This window comes from Nerophis ophidion, linkage group LG02, assembly GCF_033978795.1.
Source record: "Nerophis ophidion isolate RoL-2023_Sa linkage group LG02, RoL_Noph_v1.0, whole genome shotgun sequence".
In the NCBI taxonomy this organism is placed as follows: Eukaryota; Metazoa; Chordata; class Actinopteri; order Syngnathiformes; family Syngnathidae; genus Nerophis; species Nerophis ophidion.
The window spans coordinates 12,621,916-12,642,028 of record NC_084612.1 but is presented as its reverse complement, the minus strand read 5'-3'; the positions used below and the strand labels follow the sequence as shown (position 1 = coordinate 12,642,028).

At 38.9% G+C, this 20,113-nt stretch overlaps 1 protein-coding gene across 6 annotated transcripts in view; it reads left to right on the top strand.

Annotated features, from left to right (window-relative positions):
• The first annotated feature begins 13,117 nt into the window (after positions 1 to 13,117).
• celf6 (CUGBP Elav-like family member 6) overlaps positions 13,118 to 20,113 on the top strand; it is a 481,286-nt gene continuing 474,290 nt past the window's right edge. For all 6 annotated transcript variants that reach the window (XM_061877287.1, XM_061877285.1, XM_061877284.1 and 3 more), the window contains exon 1: positions 13,118 to 13,403. In XM_061877287.1, the coding sequence (XP_061733271.1) occupies positions 13,154 to 13,403 (250 nt within the window). In that variant the 5' untranslated portion in view covers positions 13,118 to 13,153. The remainder of the gene's footprint in view (positions 13,404 to 20,113) is intronic.

The following is a 20,113-nucleotide window of genomic DNA, read 5'->3' as shown; positions in this document are numbered from 1 at the left end:
TGTGTATCGGCTGGGGACATCTCTGCGTTGCTGATCCACCTCCGCTTGGGATGTTTTCCTGCTGGCTCCGCTATGGACGGGACTCTCGCTGCTGTGTTGGATCCGCTTTGGACTGGACTCTTGCGACTGTGTTGGATCCATTATGGATTGAACTTTCACAGTATCACGACATCCATTGCTTTCCTCCTCTCCAAGGTTCTCATAGTCATCATTGTCACCGATGTCCCACTGGGTGTGAGTTTTCCTTGCCCTTATGTGGGCCAACCGAGGATGTCGTAGTGGTTTGTGCAGCCCTTTGAGACACTAGTGATTTAGGGCTATATAAGTAAACATTGATTGATTGATTGATTGAAGGAGTGATACTGTGTGCCTTGATGCCTTGCTGTGTGTCTCACTTTCAGAAAAAAATAATGTGACTGACACAGCGGCTGAGTCTCTTGACTGTGTTTATCGGGAACCCTTTTTTTTGGGGGCCTAAAGTGACTTATTGATCCACCAGATGGCGGTTGACCATTATAAGACACCAACACTGTATCGGTGTAGTGTCAATGCAAGTACTGAGTTTGCCACGCACTCATTTACCCATTATAAGTACGGTATTATTTTTTGTTTAGTTATTATTTTTAAGCGTATTTCACAAAATATTTGTATAAATTAAGCATTTTTAAATATTAACATGTTTAAATTAACTAAAAAATATAAATTTTACAAAGTACATTCAGGAGTAGGTGAGACCTCAAGCAACATTAGTGTATCGGATTAAAAGGGTGTAAAGGTGACTAGAAGGTGCAATTCCATTTCTACAGGGCTCTCATAATGTCGAACAATGAATTTAGAAGGTAGTAAAATTGTTTTAAAAAATACTCAATCAATGAACAATCTATTTTGGTATTAAATATTTCTTGCTTTATGAAAATTATTTGATCACAGTCATGTCTACAACCAATTAACAATGACAAACGAGGGATTAATGTAATAACATTTCAGCTTTTTCTTGTTATATTGTGTCTTTTTGTTCTGTTTTTCTCTGTTTTAAGCTAGCTTTCAGAAACGAATTGTGACGTCTCGGTGGCATTGTGGTGACGAGTTGTTCTCTCGTGGGTGCAGCGAAGACGGACACAGCGTGAGGTAGAAACGAAAATGTATTTATACTAACTAAAACAGTCTAAGAACCAAAAACACTTGCACGAAGGCACTAACAAAAAAACAGAAAGCGCTAGCATGAGCTAGGGACAAACAACTGAAATAGCATGGAAGCTAATGTAACAAGGCTGGAAAGAGCGACGTCAACTGTAGCGTGAAGCAAACAAGAGTCCAAAAAAGAATGTCAAACAAAGGCGGTCTTAAATAGGGAGATAACTAATCAAGGGCAGGTGCGCGTGATCAAAGGAGAGACAGGTGACACTAAATGGGTAACTATAACAACGGAACAAAACCAGGAAGTGCCACAAAGAACTGAGGAAGACAAATACTAGACAGAATGTGATAACAAACAGAACCAAAACCAGAATATGCCATGATCCAAGATGTGGATTGAGACACGAATAACCTCCAGCCAACATGATTTTTTTTTTTACAGTTGAGAAGCAAAGCTACCACAAAACCAACTTTTAGCTCCAGCCCCCGCAAATCAAAATTCACATCTACATGCGTAAACCCAAACCATGAGTCCGCAGTCAGAGGAGGATTGTACATTCGTATTTTGGGATTCATTAGCAGCCAGAACAAGGATGACTCACGGTGATCCGCTGACCTCTCATTTGTGTTTTTCTCTTTTCATTTATTCCACCTTGCATCGCTGCGGCGGGGCACTCCATTATTATTCAACAGAACATGAGCAACACACCACACAGAGAATCCATAAGGGAACGTATAAAAGGCCAACAAATATCAAATGAAACAAGCGAGTTCATTTAGGAAAAAAAAACATACAACACTTCTACCCCAGAAGCAGCAACAACAACAACAAAAAAAAAAAAAGCAAATGACATGTTGTGAAATTGCTTTAAAAGAAAATAATGGCGAGTGGGAAGGTATTCATCGAGCATGTGTTGGCAGGAAGGAATGACATGAAGCCCCTTCCCTCAGGCTATGACACACTCTAACACAAATACTGTCACACCTCATAGTGTCTGCGCCGTGAATATCAATTATTGCTCCCCTTATTCCGGACCCCAAATATATTGACGCATGACGGCGTTCCACCTGCCGCACTTTAACGGCCCAATGAAAAGACCGTATAAAGGACTTGTGCATGACAACCACGTCGTATCTTTGCCAAAACGCACATTACGCGCCTGTGACGCTACAGTAAGTCATCTTGGCAGCACTGTGAATGATGCTATTAATAAGAAACGACTAGGGGGGGGGATATAAAAATATGCTACACTACATGTTCGCATATAAGCTAATGGTACGGTTCTAGCATTTGTAAACATAAGTTAGACATTGTTCAATCCAATCCGATCCAATCCACTTTATTTATATAGCACATTTAAACAACAATAACGTTTCCAAAGTGCTGCACAGCCATTTTAAAAACAATATAAAAAAAAACAATATTATGCTGCACCAATGACTGAATGAAAACAAAAAATAAATAAATATAAAACCAATATAAAAAAAAAATATATATAAAAACAAATATGATTAAAAACAATTTTAACAGGTAAAATCAATTAAAACAGTAAAATAGAAATCAAAGTGTATAAAAAACACAGAGGACAACAGAGAACAGAGGACCACACAACTCACGTAGTTTTAACAGCCAAAGAATAAAAATGGGTCTTTAGACGAGACTTAAAACACTCCACTGTGAAAGCAGTTTGAACATGGAGGGGCAGAGTATTCCAGAGCTTAGGGCCGACCACAGAGAAGGCCCTGTCTCCCCTGGTCTTAAGTCTGGTCTTGGGCACCACGAGATGGAACTGGCTCTCGGACCTCAGAGCGCGCGCAGGAATGTAAATTTGGATGAGGTCCGAGATATACTGAGGTGCCAGTCCATGTAAAGATTTAAAAACAAACAGCAATGTTTTAAAATCAATTCTAAAATGAACAGGGAGCCAGTGCAAACTGAAGAATTGGGGTTATATGCTGGCGTTTCCTGGCCCCTGTTTAAAGTCGTGCTGCCGCGTTCTGGACTAACTGCAACCGGGAGAGAGCTTTTTGGCTAATGCCAGCATAAAGTGCATTGCAGTAGTCCAGGCGACTTGAAATAAAACCATGCACGACTTGTTCAAAAATGTTAAAAGATAAAAACGGTTTAACCTTTACTAAAAGACGAAGGTCATAAAAACACGATTTTAAAACGCCATTGACTTGTTTGTCTGGTTTAAAATCGCTGTCTATAGTGACGCCAAGGCTGGTGACTTTGGGACGCACATAATTTTGCAATGGTCCCAAGTCAGTGAGGGCCGGACCAAAAACTAAAATTTCCGTTTTTCCCTCATTCATTATTAAAAAATTCTGGGCTAACCAAGCCTTGACGTCGCATAGACAGTTAAGAAGGGGTGTCAGGGGGCCGTGGCTTTTTGAAATCGGCATATAAATTTGGCAGTCATCTGCATAAAAGTGAAAAAACTCGATAGGTCCACTCGATAGGCTCACTCGATCAATATGTGTAATCAATAAGTACAAAAATGGATGCAATTTTTTTACTCATTGAGTAAAAAATTAATTTGTTAAACTATCCAACAAATAGTATATCACCAGATTTCAATATAAAAAAAAATGCTTGCTGAAACTACATTTGTTAGAAATACTGTTTGACTGGTACCTCGGGTTTGGAGCTTTTTCTCGGCTAATTGTTATGCTTTAGGACAGTGGTTCTCAAATGGGGGTACGCGTACCCCTGGGGGTACTTGAAGGTATGCCAAGGGGTACGTGAGATTTTTTTTTTAAATATTGTAAAAATAGCAACAATTCAGCTTTATAAATATATTTATTGAATAATACTTCAACAAAATAAAAATATAAGTTCATAAACTGAGAAAAGAAATGCAACAATTCATTTTTGTGGACATGTTCTATAAATATTGATGTTAAAGAGTTCTTTTTTTGTGAAAAAAATGTTTAAAATTAAGTTCATGAATCCAGATGGATCTCTATTACAATCCCCAAAGAGGGCACTTTAAGTTGATGATTACTACTATGAGTAGAAATCTTTATTTATAATTGAATAACTTGTTCATTTTTCAACAAGTTTTTAGTTATTTTTACATATTTTTTTCCAAAGAGTTCAAGAAAGACCACTACAAATTAGCAATAATTTGCACTGTTATACAATTTAATAAATCATAAACTGATGACATTGTGCTGTATTTTACTTCTTTATCTCTTTTTTTCAACCAAAAATGATTTGCTCTGATTAGGGGGTACTTGGATTAAAAAAATGTTCACAGGGGGTACATCACTGAAAAAAGGTTGACAACCACTGCTTTAGGACACGAGTAAAAATGTGTGTGCCTCCCTACCACTAGTTGGCGTAGAGCAGCGGTCCTCAAGCTATTTTCACCAAGTACCACCTCAGAAAACACTTGGCTCTCCACGTACCACCATAATGACCAACATTAAAATACAGTAGCGTAGTAGGTCTAAGTATTTATTAAAAACAAGGCTGAGTTTTTATTTAACAATATATTTTATATTTTTGGCAACTATAACATTACACTGTGTTTGAATATACCATTAAGTGAGTCCGAAAAATGCTGGTGTAGAGAATGTAAGAGCCGCCCAAAACATCTGTTGTCTTACTCTTTAGCATTAGCTAACAGCCAGAGACCAACATATATTTGAATTAAAGAAATATATGAATTAAAGAAATAAATCATCGAAAACTTGACAGAGTGTCGCTGACTTGGGGGGAAAGTTCAAGCGTAGCACCGCAAGTCTGCACCATACTGAAGCAGAATGAGTCGATAACATCAGCCAATGACATTACAAAAATATCCGACAGCGAACTTTTATTTATAAAAATATAGAGAAAGCTGATGATGGTGTGTTTGACGGAGAAACAGCTGGAAGGAGATACTATATAAGTCCGCTTTCCAAGGTAAATGCTGCACATAATTATTACATTTGTTCATAAAACTACTGTAGTTATTGTATGTACATTCAATTTTTTTTAAAAATATATATATGTAAATTAATATCTAAAAGTTGGATTATTCTTTTTAAAAGGCATGTTACATGACACGTATAACGTTTTTTTGGGGAGCGGGGGATTGGCACTGATTAATTTGATTTGATTTCAATGGTTGACACTATTTCGCAATACACTTTGTTCAAGGTATGAGCTGTGTCACAAAACTCATTTGGCTTCTAACTTGTGGTACGACAATACATTGATACTAAAAAAATACTTCAATTAGAGTGATTATAAAGTCGGTTCAATAACATAACTGTGATGACATGTAATGTATGGTGACAATGGAGTATCATTACTTTGAATGGCTCAATATGATTTATGCAAAACAACCCATTCAAAAGAGTCACAGACAATCCAAAATACCCCTTTCTAATGTTGTAAAAACGTTGGTAAAATTTATAACCATGACTTTTGATGCCATTTTGTAAATTTATCAACACATGCTTTGAGAGTCACAAATTTTAGTATCATTGTATTGTCTTGGTGTACCTAATGTTATGACCAGTAAGGGCATGTTGCTTCTGATGTTATTATATATTCATTTCTCACGAAAAGCTTTATTTTATTTTATTTTTTTTAAATAAATGATTAATGTGATTTGAAATATAAGTCAATAAGATACCAACGACAAAAAGTAGACAATATATTCAAACAGTGCGGCATTCCCAACGTTCTATAAGCCAGCTTGCATCCCTCATTAGTTGCCTTCCTAATTGACTATGGTGACACACAATCCATTATTGATACATGATATGACGCCATCACATGAAACTTAATTACCCGTATCAGCGCAGGGCTCGCTGCCCCCTCGTATTGACGCCAGAGTGAGCCTCCACATTTTAAACTGGACTAATTATCAGAAGTTCTCCCTCTTCATGGTCATATGCTTGTTGCTGTGCAGACAGGACAGTTCAGCACCTTGGACAGCGACATATACAGTTCACCCAACGTTGATGTCAAAAATCAGCATTCAATCACCTAATTTTAATCTTGTAGGGTATTTAGACACACATGTTTTTCCCTTCAAAGCTTTTACTCTAAGCTCATAGGTCAAGCTAACAGGTAAGTCAAACATGTCAACCAGAAAATTTGTGTTTAAACTCTATTTATATCCTATAGTCTCCTAACTTGTGGAATATATCCGCTCAGTGGCAATTTGACCACTGAGTTTGCAAGAAAAAAAATGAGTTAAACATTAATTTCGAATAAATCTCATCAAGTGTAGGCATTTAATTATGTTATTATTTTGTCAATGTACATTACTATGATGGCAATCTGATGCCCCCAAAAAATGTTTTTGCTCAAAAATCGCAATAATTAGTCCGTCAATATCTGAAAAAACAACACATTTGTAATCACTTTGATTTCACCGTTTTTTACAAGTCAAAACATCAAGATTAAGGTCAAAGTCACTACAGGCTGAAACAAGCACACAAAATATAATTATACAACTTCCCGTCCAAAGTTGAGGAGAAAATGGTCAAAAGACTCGAGAAGACTTTTAGCTAATGATTCATGTTGTTTAACATGTCCATAGTTCTCCAGGCTGTGCCGCCTCTGGCTAAATTGAGGCCCTAAGCATCATTTTGTTTTGAGCCCACACCATTGGGAATAAAAAATCACATTTTATATATGTGAACATTTTTTTATACTTTTCTTTTTCAAATTGGAAGAAAAAAATCAAACTTGAATTTAATTTGATGCATTTTGTTGTACTAAGACAAATTAATGGAAAATACAAAAAAATATATATATTTTGTTGTGCAAAATAACACATTTTACATAATTAAAACATACATTAATGTACTTACTTGTCGGTTAAAACACTTTCGCTTACTAGCCTTTATAAATCAACCATTTATATATAAATTAAAGGCCTACTGAAATGAGATTTTCTTATTCAAACGGGGATAGCAGGTCCATTCTATGTGTCATACTTGATCATTTCGCGATATTGCCATATTTTTGCTGAAAGGATTTAGTAGAGAACATCCACAATAAAGTTTGCAACTTTTGGTGCTGATAAAAAAGCCTTGTCTTTACCGGAAGTCACAGACGATGACATAACAAGGGTGAGGGCTCCTCACATCCTCACATTGTTTATAATGGCAGCCTCCAGCAGCAAGAGCTATTCGGATCGAGAAAATGACAATTTCCGCATTAATTTGAGCGAGGATGAAAGATTTGTGGATGATGATATTGATAGCGAAGGACTAGAAAAAAAAAAAAGTCGATTGCATTGGGATGGATTCAGATGTTTTTAGACACATTTACTAGGATAATTCTGGGAAATCCCTTATCTTTCTATTGTGTTGCTAGTGTTTTAGTGAGACTAAATAGTACCTGATAGTCGAAGGGGTGTGTCAACGGGTGTCTTGAGGCCAGTGTCTGAGGGAAGTCACGGCAGATACAAGGACGGCGCAAACTCCACAGATCTCCGGTAAGAGGCGACGTTTTACCACAATTTTCTCACCGAAACCTGCTGGTTGACAAGTGGTCGGGAACCGTGTTCACTTGACCGCTCTGACCCAAAGTAAAGCTTCACCTCAGGGAATTTTAAACAAGGAATCACCGTGTGTTTGAGTGGCTAAAGGCTTAAGTTTCCCTAACTCCATCTTTCTACTTTGACTTCTCCATTATTAATTGAACAAATTGCAAAAGATTCTGCAACACAGATGTCCAGAATACTGTTTATTTGCGCGATGAAAAGAGACGACTTTTAGCCGCAAATAGTGCTGCGCTACTATTTCTGACAGTCCGTGACATCACACGCATTCGTCATCATTCCACGACGTTTTCAACAATAAACTCCGCGGGAAATTTTAAATTGCAATTCAGTAAACTAAACCGGTCGTATTGGCATGTGTTGCAATGTTAACATTTCATCATTGATATATAAACTATAAGACTGCGTGGTCGGTAGTAGTGGGTTTCAGTAGGCCTTTAATGTATTTTCTGACACCTGAACCCTGTGCTTCTGCTTATGATCCCAGCACTAACACAACATGGCAGAGGGTACTCTTTTAATGTCCAGGGAAATGTGCCATTGTATACTTAACAGTGACAGAGGAGGAAGAGGCTAGTATTCCATTTGTGGTAAAATTGAATATGAAGCACAATGTCATTCATTAATTTACATTTTATACAAACATATTCAGGCAAAGCACCCTTTCTTCCCAACGGATCACGGGGCCCTACACACAGCGTGTGATCTGAGGGATAGTAACCGGGTCAAAAATCTATCATCCACAAACCAAATCGAGTCATACTTTAAATCAACGGGCTTGGAGCTTGTCTTTGTATGTCTGCCATCACATGGTCAATACGCCCTACCTGGCATCACAATAGCCAAAAAACCTGTTCAATTCCCCCTTCAAACACCAATTATCCTTGCCAAAACACAAGCACTGAAGAACACACTTGAGTGACATTAACTAACACACAAGCTAAATGTGCTGGTTGAAGATTAAGTAGAACCACAAGTGTTTTTTTTTGTATTTTGGTTGTAAAAAAGTGATGACCTCTCTGCAGGGGGGATTCGTGTTAACGTCAGATTATCTGTTGCTTGTGTCCCCGAGCACTATCCCCAAATCTGATGCTCTTTCACCACTTTATCTGAAACCCCCAGGGGACGGTATTTATGAGCTGACCTGGCACTCGGACTTCTGAAGAGGTCAAACGCGTCTGTCGGTCTGTCTCCTTCTGCTGGTGTTTAGAGCAACAATTGGGTGGCCAAACATGACCTTTGACTCTTTTTATTTCCGCTTTTGTGTCCTCTGATGGGACTCATTACGCAGTTGACAATCGATCCGTGTTTACTACAAAACATAAATGTATGAACTTAGTCACAAACAATCCATCACATATATAAGATGAATGAACAATAATAAATACATGAATAAACAAATATAGTTAATTAGTCCATCTATTCAAAAATATGTACATATGAACAATATATTGTATTACTATCGTTTGGTGTTAAGGTTAGGGCATTCAAACTTGTTTTTACTGAGGGCAGCACAATGGACATTTAAAGATTGCTGGGTTTTAAGAACATTTAAGAAAACAATACAACCAATTAAGTCATTCAGTACTTTTGAAAAACAAAAACTCTGTTCTCTGAGATTTTGTGTTAGAGCAGATAAAGCAAGTAGTTGTGATGGTTCTATCTAATGTACCACACAACAACAACAACAAAAAAAAAAAGGATAAAAAAGCTGCAGACCAAAAATGGCCCATGGGCTGCAATTTGGAAACCCCGGGTTAGGGAAAAATCAACCCCAAAAATCAGGATGTAAAAAAAAAAAAAAAAAAAAGACTTTTATAGTTAACGAAACAAATTAAAAAAACAATAAAATAAAAAATGCTTAAGCGTATGTGAAAATGCATGAGTGGCTAAATAGCATATACATATATTAGAGACTTCTCTAAAGTTAATCAAAATTATCCAAACAAGTAGTCTATTTTCATTTAAAAAAACACTTTTGAGATGTGATTAATCATGATTTTTACACACACACACACACACACACACACACACACACACACACACACACACACACAAGTAGTTGGGAAAGGGCATGTTCACTACCGTGTTACATCATCTTTTCTTTTAACAACACTCAATAAACATTTGGGAACTGAGGAAACTAATTGTTGAAGTTTTGAAAGTGGATTTCTTTCCCATTCTTGTTTTATGTAGAGCTTCAGTCGTTCAACAATCCCGGGTCTCTGCTGTCGTATTTTACGCTTCATAATGCGCCACACATTTTCGTTGGGGGACAGTGCTGGACTGCAGGTGAGCCAGAAAAGAACCCGCACTGTTTTTTTACGAAGCTACGCTGTTGTAACAAGTGCTGAATGTGGCTTGGCGTTGTCTTGCTGAAACAAGCAGGGGCGTCCATGAAAAAGACTGCGCTTAGATATTAGCATATGTTGTTCCAAAACCTGTATGTACCTTTCAGCATTAATGGTGCCTTCACAGATGTGTAAGTTACCCATGCCTTGGGCATTAATGCACCCCCATACCATCACAGATGCTGGCTTTTGAACTATGTGTCTGTAACAGTCTGGATGGTTCCCTTCCCCTTTGGTCCGGATGACACGATGTTGAATATCTACCAAAAAAATGTGAAATGTGGACTCGTCAGACCACAGAACACTTTTCCACTTTGCATCAGTCCATCTTAGATGATCTCGGGCCCATAGAAGCCGGTGGCGTTTCTGGATGTTGTTGATAAATGGCTTTCGCTTTGCATAGTAGAGCTTTAATTTGCACTTACAAATGTAGTGACAAACTATATTTAGTTACAGTGGTTTTCTGAAGTGTTCCTGAGCCCATGTGGTGATATCCTTTAGAGATTGATGTCGGTTTTTGATACAGTGCCGTCTGAGGTATCAAAGGTCACGGTCATTCAATGTTGGTTTCCGGCCATGCCGCTTATGTGGAGTGATTTCTCCAGATTCTCTGAACCTTTTGATTTTATTAAGGACCGTAGGTGTTGAAATCCCTAAATGTCTTGCAATTGCACTTTGAGAAACTTTGTTCTTAAACTGTTTGACTATTTGCTCACGCAGTTGTGGACAAATGGGTGTACCTTGTCCCATCCTTTCTTGTGAAAGACCGAGCATTTTTTGGGAAGCTGTTTTTATACCCAATCATGGCACCCACCTGTTCCCAAGTAGCCTGCACACCTGTGGGATGTTCCAAATAAGTGTTTGATGAGCATTCCTCAACGTTATCAATATTTATTGCCACCTTTCCCAACTTCTTTCACTTGTTGCTGGCATCAAATTCTAAAGTTAATGATTATTTGCTAAAAAAAAAAAAAAAAAAATGTTTATCGGTTTGAACATCAAATATGTTGTATTTGTAGCATATTTAACTGAATATGGGTTGAAAATGATTTGCAAATCATTGTATTCCGTTTATATTTACATCTAACGCAATTTCCCAACTCATATGGAAACAGGGTTTGTATATACACACTGTATATATATATATATATATATATATATATATATATATATGTGTGTGTGTGTGTGTGTGTGTATATATATATATATACATTGTATATGTACAACTCGTCGTGTTTGGAGGAAGAAGAATACTGAGTTGCATCCCAAGAACACCATCCCTACTGTGAAGCATGGGGGTGGAAACATCATGCTTTGGGGCTGTTTTTCTGCTAAGGGGACAGGACGATTGATCCGTGTTACGGATAAGGATAATGTATCGTGAGATTTTGAGCCAAAACCTCCTTTCATCAGTGAGTGCTTTGAATGGTTGACCAAATATTTATTTTCCACCATAATTTACAAATAAATTCTTTAAAATTCCTACAATGTGAATTCCTGGATTTTTTTTTTTACATTCTGTCTCTCACAGTTGAAGTGTACCTATGATGACAATTACAGACCTCTGTCATAATTTTAAAAGGGGAGAACTTGCACAATCAGTGGCTGACTAAATATTTTTTTGCCCCACTGTATATGTACTTTATATGTATGTGTATATGTATACATATGTAAAGTATAACAAAATGATTAAAAACTTCTAGAGTAGTGGTTCTTAACATTGTTTGAGATACCGAACCTTGCCAGTTTCATATGCGCGTTCACCGAACCCTTCTTCAGTGAAAAATAAAATGTTTTTTTGTTGTTGTTGAAATTCAAGACAAATTTTTGTTTTTTTTTACTGGTGCATAAAATGAACTGTGCATCAACATTACCTTGTTCAAAGAACAAAAACAACACAGTGCATGAACTCACAACAAATTACACACCAGGGGGAGCTCCACAAACCACGTTAAACCCAGATTCCGATCCAACAAAGGTCTTAACTCATTCTCTTTCTATGCCAAATCAATGTGGAATGCACTCCCAACAGGTATAAAAGTAAGTGCATCTCTATATTCCTTCAAACCCGCTCTAAAACAACACCTCCAGGCAACTTCAACACTTTACTAATACCTTCCTCCATTCACATCCCATCCCCCCGGATTATAAACAACCTAATGTAAATAATCAAATGTAATTCTAATGCACAGTATATACTTGTTCTTATGCTATCTGAACTCACTATGTTCTGTGCTGGCTGTACATATCCTACTAAGTCAGACCTACACTGTTTCAATGTCCACATTTCTCTGTTGATGCAATTGTTGATGACTGAAGTACTGATATCAACCAAAGCTCCTCATCCCACCCCCCGGATTGTAAATAATGTAAATAATTCAATGTACATACTATGATGATTAACTTGTGTGATGACTGTATTATGTTGATAGTATATATTTGTACCATGAATTGATTAACGTGGACCCCGACTTAAACAAGTTGAAAAACTTATTCAGGTGTTACCATTTAGTGGTCAATTGTACGGAATATGTACTGTACTGTGCAATTTACTAATAAAAGTGACAATCAATCAAATAAAACACACATCCACATCAGTCTGACTTCTGCAGTTGTCGTATCCATAAAGCCGATAGGGAGAAATTTTTATTCACAGGATGAGTCGGGTGTGTCGTGACCTGGCAAAGGCTCTGTCGAATTGCCTTTTTAAACCATGTAAGTAATCTAACGATCAATTAATTTCAAATATTGTCAACATAGAACTTTTTCCAGTTCCCTCATCACGTGGCAGGTTACACTGTTTGCTTAGCTCCTCCGTTCCTGTGCCCAAGGCCACGCCCCCTTGTACACAGACTCCATCCTCTCTAGCAGCCCCCACTCCCCGCTGCCCCATTGGCTGGCGGTGGGCGCCTCTCATATGCAAATGAGACAATGGGTGGCCGGGGTCTGTTTGTAAAACTGACGTCACGACGACAGAGGGAGGAGAGAAGAGTAGAGGGAGGGAGGGCGAGGGAGAGGGATAGGGGAGGGGGCGACTGGGAGAGAGAGAGGAGAGAGAGAGAGAGAGAGAGAGAGAGAGAGAGAGAGAGAGAGAGAGAGAGAGAGAGAGAGAGAGAGAGACTAGCCCCGCCGGCGGCCCATTGAGGAAAGATGGCCACAGTCAGTGCAAACGGAGTGCAGCAGGAGAATGGATTCAGCACCACGGACAGCGGCGGCAGGATGAACGGGCTCAGCCTCGGCCAGAACACCATCCCCATGAAGGACCACGACGCCATCAAGCTTTTCATCGGCCAGATCCCCCGCAACCTGGAGGAGAAGGACCTGAAACCACTCTTTGAGGAATTTGGCAAGATATACGAACTCACGGTACTGAAAGACAGGTTTACCGGGATGCATAAAGGTTGGTTTATTTACCTCTTTTTCTTCTTTTTGAAGTGTGCAAAAGAGGCAGTGAGAACATGAAACAGTGACCTATTTTTGTGTGTGTGTGTGTTTTTTTTTTTGTGGAGGGGACAAAAAGGGGGGGCGGACCGAACTATTTGAACACGTGGACGTGTTCCGCGCCTGTTAATTGCATGAGCGCATCCACGTGAAGACAGCTACTACACGCCTTTGTGTGTGTGTGTGTGTGTGTGTGTGTGTGTGTGTTTACACTGACAATCACGAGCGTGGAAGGGGGGCGGGACACTGCTGCAGCTTCACAACAATTTTCTATAAACACACACACTATCCAAAAATCGAAGTTTTTTTTTTTTTTTTTTCCACTTTTCACCATTTAGGCTGTTTTCCCACTTTTGAATTGAACATAAAATATTTAAGAAAACATAATAATAATAAATATAAATCTGGTGCGCACTTCAGTGCGGTTTGCAGATGTTTTTGCAATAGGACCAAATAATTATTCAGGGACGGCGTGGGGCAGTGGGAGAGTGGCCATACGCAACCCGAGGGTCCCTGGTTCAATCCCCACCTAGTACCAACCTTGTCACATCTGTTGTGTCCTGAGCAAGACACTTCACCCTTACTCCTGATGGGTGCTGGTTAGCGCCTTGCATGGCAGCTCCCTCCATCAGTGTGTGAATGTGTGTGTGAATGGGTGAATGTGGAAGTAGTGTCAAAGCGCTTTGAGTACCTTGAAAGTAGAAAAGCGCTATACAAGTACAACCCATTTATTTATTTATTCATTCATATGACGCAACTCATCTGGAATATTGAAATATAAACTAACCCCCTTTGGTTGGGTACGTCGGTACTTTTTATACTCTACCAGCCTACATTTCACAAAAAAAAAAGATTTCATCCATCTATTTTTTACGGCTTATTCCCTTTGGGGTTGCGGGGGGCTGCTGGTGCCTATCTCAGCTACAATCGGGCGGAAGGCGGCATAACTCCTGGACAAGTTGTAACCTCATCGCAGACAAAAGATTCCAAAATAGACTTTTAAAGAGCACACTTGGCCGAACCAAAGCGGCGCAAACGCACCCTCGAGTGTATTATTATGGCAGCTGCATGGCATTGTTGCCAGGAAGCAGGAACGTATTCAGGATGATTACAATAATAACGATAATAATAAAGGAGGTTTTCCAATATATAGTGCATTCTCCTTAGTCCCCATTGCCCCGCCACTCCCGCCCTCCCGACCATAAGACATCAGTAATCACCTTGCAATTACGGCGACAGGCTGCTGATTAGAAGAGATCGATCACTTCTTAATGATAGTTATAAGCAAAGAGCGAGGATGAGAGACTTTGTTTTGTTCAACGCACAAAGAGCCATTAAGTGCAAAGTCCATTAGGCGGAACTTTAATTGCTTTCTGCACGCGTTCCCTCTACTACCCCCCAACCCATACATTTGGGACGCACGCGGTACACAAGAACACATGGGAATTATAGTCACCATCATCAGAGCATTTTGTGTCGTCACTTCATTTGTAATATCAATATTATCTATTTCCACTGGAAATAACCCCGTAATGTTGGAACGTTTACATAAAATAACTCAGCTTTGCTTCTTTCTACTCCTTTTCGGACATGTGGAAGTGCAAACGTGAAATGCACTTTATTGTAATCTGTTTATGTAAATAATCACCTCTGCCATTGATGAGTGAGAGGAATGTTCATAATGTTTTTATTATAATTAAAAACGTTTCTATTAATAATACTCAATGTTAGTCAGATTCCTGGCTGAAATAAATTACATGACCTTATATAACCATAAGTATTCATTTGTAATATCAATTTTATCATTACGCAATGGAAATAACCTTGTCATGTTGGAACATTATAAATTAACTCCTCGGGTTGACTCAGCTCGGCTTCTTCCTATTCCCTTTCGGACATGTCGAAGTGTAACCATGTGATTCACTTTATTGTACTCTGTTAAGTTTTTATGTAAATAATGGCCTCTATCATTTTTGAGTGAGAAGAATGGTCATCATTTTTATTATATTTAAAAACGTTTCCATTTATATCAAATTTTTTTGGGACGCTTGGCTGAAAAAAATCACATGACCTCGTTATTATTTCACCATCAATAAATCACTCAATCCAAGTTGATTCATATAGCCCTTATTCACAAGTGTCTCAAAGGGCTGCACAAGCCACGACGACGTCCTCGGCTCAGATCCCACATCAGGACAAGAAAAAAAACCCTACCCAACAGGATACACTGAGACACCTCGACCATAAGTATTTCCTATTTACATTCAATCCGACTGAGCACTTTTACAATATTTTCAGCCCTTAAAATGGCCACAAATGCACACATTTTAACCACAAAAAAACTTCTATAAATATTACTGACTTTTAAGCTCTGTTTTCAGCTTTTTTAATCAACAAACTATGAAAAACATTTTTTTTTTCAATTGTTCCTCTTCATCTATGTTTAAATGTTTAACTGTTAAAAGGCACCTCAGTAAATACATATATAATTATTATTAATAATTTGCGGACTTTCAGTGATACCACTATTCTTTATTACATTTCGAATGTTTGGCACTAGTGTGTGAACGTGAGTGTGAATGTTGTCTGTCTATCTGTGTTGGCCCTGCGATGTCCAGGGTGTACGCCGCCTTCCGCCCGATTGTAGCTGAGATAGGCGCCAGCGCCCCCAGCGACCCCAATAAGGGAATAAGTGGTAGAAAATGGATGGATGGATGGATGTGTGTCACTGTCACATGTAACAAATATGGTTCCTTGCACAGCAGCATTAAATTTCCCAAGCCTTCCCCTCAGTTATGGCAGCCGGTCAAATTATGTATGATATGTAAGTCAGCGGCTACAGTTCATGATCTTATTGATCGCGGCGAGTGGAGCGCTCGCTGGCGATCAGCTCAACCGAGGCAGCCTTGAAAAGTCCGCCCTAGACCACTCCACACATCCCCACCTGTTCCTGCGGCCAACCAGCAGCCGCCGTGATCGATTAAAAACAAAATTCACCCCCACCGTGTTGCCGTTATTTACGCCTGTCCTCTCGGCCATCCTCTGAATGTCAACACAGAAAGAGGCGGTCCGTCTCGGAAGCAAGAAGGATAATCCTGTCCCAGGATTGCACAGGCTCTGATGCATATTTGACGTTGAAAGTCACTTTGCGTGCAGGTTTTAATAAGATTTGACCAATGCATTACAGGGATGAGTTTCTTTTTTTTTGCTCCTGTAAAGCAGTGTCATGTGATGGCTGCAGGGGGATGGGGATGAGTGTCATTAATGAAAACCAAAGCAGGTGAAGTGAATCGGCGGCCTCCAAGGGTGGGGCGCCCGCTCAGGGGCGGACACAACCTGTTGTCGGGGTATAAGAGAGACCACCTGTGGACAATGGAGAAGACTGATGAGGTGGGGGGTGTCTTGAGGTTTTTCCCCCTAACCCCTGTCAACAACGTGCTTGTTGATGTATGAGGACTCTGGCTCCAAACCTGCTCCATGTCAGACCTAAATTAGCGCTAAATTGACGTAACAGGACTTGACATTGGATCGAATATGTCCCCTTGATCCACCTGTCCAGTATGGAGCTGGGCCCAATTACCTCAGTAAAGGCAGTGGTGTGCAATCAGAGTTCCCCACATTGTTACACATTATAGCCCTGTTCATCACTGTTTACCTGACACAGGAAACGTGACCAACTGGGGAGTGCACTATACACTTTAGCCGCCAGACTGCAGTAGAATGTTGAACATATTAAAAAAGTATTTTGTGGCAAGTCAAGCTTTGACCACAGTGTCAGTTGTAGAGTGGCGTTTTCCATCATTTTCAGCAGAATACATTTACCTGACACAGGAAACGTGACCAACTGGGGAGTGCGCTGTACACTTTAGCCGCCAGACTGGAGTAGAGTGTTGAATATTAAAAAAATAATAATAATAATAACAAATAAAAAATAAAATGTATTTTGTGGCAATTCCAGTTTTGAACACAGTGTCAGTTGTCGAGTGGTGGTTTCCATCATTTTCAGCTTTCAGCAGAATGCATTTACCTGACAGAAAAAACGTGACCAATTGGGGAGTGCTGTATCCACTGTAGCCGCCAGACTGCAGTAAAGAGTTGAATATATATATATATATATATATATATATATATATATGTGTATGTATATATATATATATATATATATATATATATATATATATATATATATATATATATATATGTATATATATATATATATATATATACATGTATATATATATATATATATATATATATATATTTATATATATATATATATATATATACATACATACATACGTATTTTGTCGCAATTCCAGCTTTGACCACAATGTCAGTTGTAAAGCGGCATTTTTGATCATTTTCAGCAGAATGCATTTACCTGACACAGGAAACGTGACCAACTAGGGAGTGCACTATACACTTTAGATGCCAGACTGCAGTAGAGTGTAGAATATTTTTTTTAAAAGTATTTTGTGGCAATTTCACCTTTGACTAAAATGTTAGTTGTACAGTGACATTTTCCATCATTTTCAGCAGAATGCATTTACCTGACGCAGGAAACCTGACCAACTGGGGAGTGCACGATACGCTTTAGCCGTTAGACTGCAGTAGATTGTTGAACGTAATAAACAAGTATTTTGTGGCAATTCCAGCTTTGACCACAGTGTCAGTTGTAGAGCGGGGTTTTCCATCATTTTCAGCAGAATGCATTTACCTGAAACAAGACACGTGACTTATTGGGGAAAGCAGTATCCACTATAGACGCCAGACTGCAGTAGATTGTTGAATATAAATATATATAAAAAAAAGTATTTTGTGGCAATTCCAGCTTTGACCAAAATGTCAGTTGTAGAGCGGGGTTTTCCATCATTTCCCACAGAATGCATTTACCTTACACAAGAAACGTGACCAATTGGGGAGTGCATTATACACTTTAGCCGCCAGACTGCAGTAGAGTGTTGAGTATATTAAAAAAGTGTTTTGCGGCAATTCCAGCTTTGACCACAGTGTCAGTTGTAGAGCGGGGTTTTCCATCATTTCCTGCAGAATGCATTTACCTGACACAAGAAACGTGACCAATTGGGGAGTGCAGTATACACTTTAGCCGCCAGACTGCAGTAGAGTGTTGAATATATTAAAAAAGTATTTTGCGGCTATTCCAGCTTTGACCACAGTGTCAGTTGTAGGGTGGCACTATCCATAATTTTCAGCAGAATGCATTTACCTGACACAGGAAACGTGACCAACTGGGGAGTGCATTATACGCTTTAGCCGCTAAACTGCAGTAGAGTGTTGAACATATCAAAAACAATTATTTTGTGGCAATTCCAGCTTTGACCACAGTGTCAGTTTTAGAGTGGCGTTTTCCATCATTTTCAGCAGAATGCATTGCTAAATGATTAAACCCCCCACACCTTCCTCTCACATGAGATCCAGCAAAGAATGTGACCATGTGAATCCCTTCCCTACTGTCAAATAATGTCTAAAACTTTTGATGTGCACGGCATTTGACAGGTGGACAAGTCAGGATGTTTTTTCACCCCATCGTGTCAAATTTTGAACCAGTTTCAAACTTTTATACCGTTGTCAGATCAAGGCAAAAATCCTCTTGATGTTTGACATCCTATTAAAAATTAATAGTTTCAGGTAGTGATGTGTTAAACTTGCCGAAACGTTGAAGGCTTATGAAACACCGGGAGTGATCCTGTGGCCATCAATGCCTCGTTGTGTGTGTGTCATTTTAAGAAAAAAAATAAAAATAAAATACCTGTCATGCTTTGTCAACTGACCATGAAGTGTGTGTTCTTTCGGCTCTCAAGTGACAGCACACATCAAATTAAATCAGAAGAGCGTCATATCGTATTAGACATTGGTTTCCTTCTTCTCCATGGATCTGAATGGAATTCATAAAAAGGTAAACAATTTAAATTGTGGGATAACTTTGATCTCATCGTGCCAATTAAGGCAAATGTTTGTACATTTATTTTTTATTTTTTTGTGCAGCTTTGTGTTAAAAGAAAAAAAAAAAAAACATTCCCAAACAAATACATTTGCTGACTATTACTTCAATTTGCAGGTCCGATGTAGTGTCAGTACAGGTAGTGAGTGTGCCATACGCTCACTCCTCATCACTTAGTTACAGATGTCACTCAAAACTCCTCCCAGTTGTACAGAAATGTAGAAAAATCGCAATTTTTTCAAAATGGTTGACTAGTGAAGCCCTCTTTTAAATTGTGCTGTGTAAAAGTAGGCATTTTTCCACCTCTTCACCCCCTGTGGCACTGTTCTGTTTAAAAAGCACCAACATGGAACCAGAGTGACTATGTCGACCAGGCTGTTTTCCACCATTCTGGGTCTCCCATGGACAGGAGAGGCCAATTTCAAGGGTATTCCAAGACCCACCGTTGTGTTTTCCCACAACTACAACTGAAACTCGAAAAAAAAAGTGAATATCGTGCTAGGGCTCGTTTATTCCAGCAATTAGATTGACAAGGTGAAACTAATGTATGACATAGGCTCATAACATGCAACTCAAAATATTTCAAGCCTTCTTTTGATTGAATTTTGATGATTATGGCTCACCCAGCAGGCACACAACATTAAAACAACGTTGGGAACTTGCTAGAATTAGGTCCTGACAGCGAGAAACTCAAACATAACGTTGAA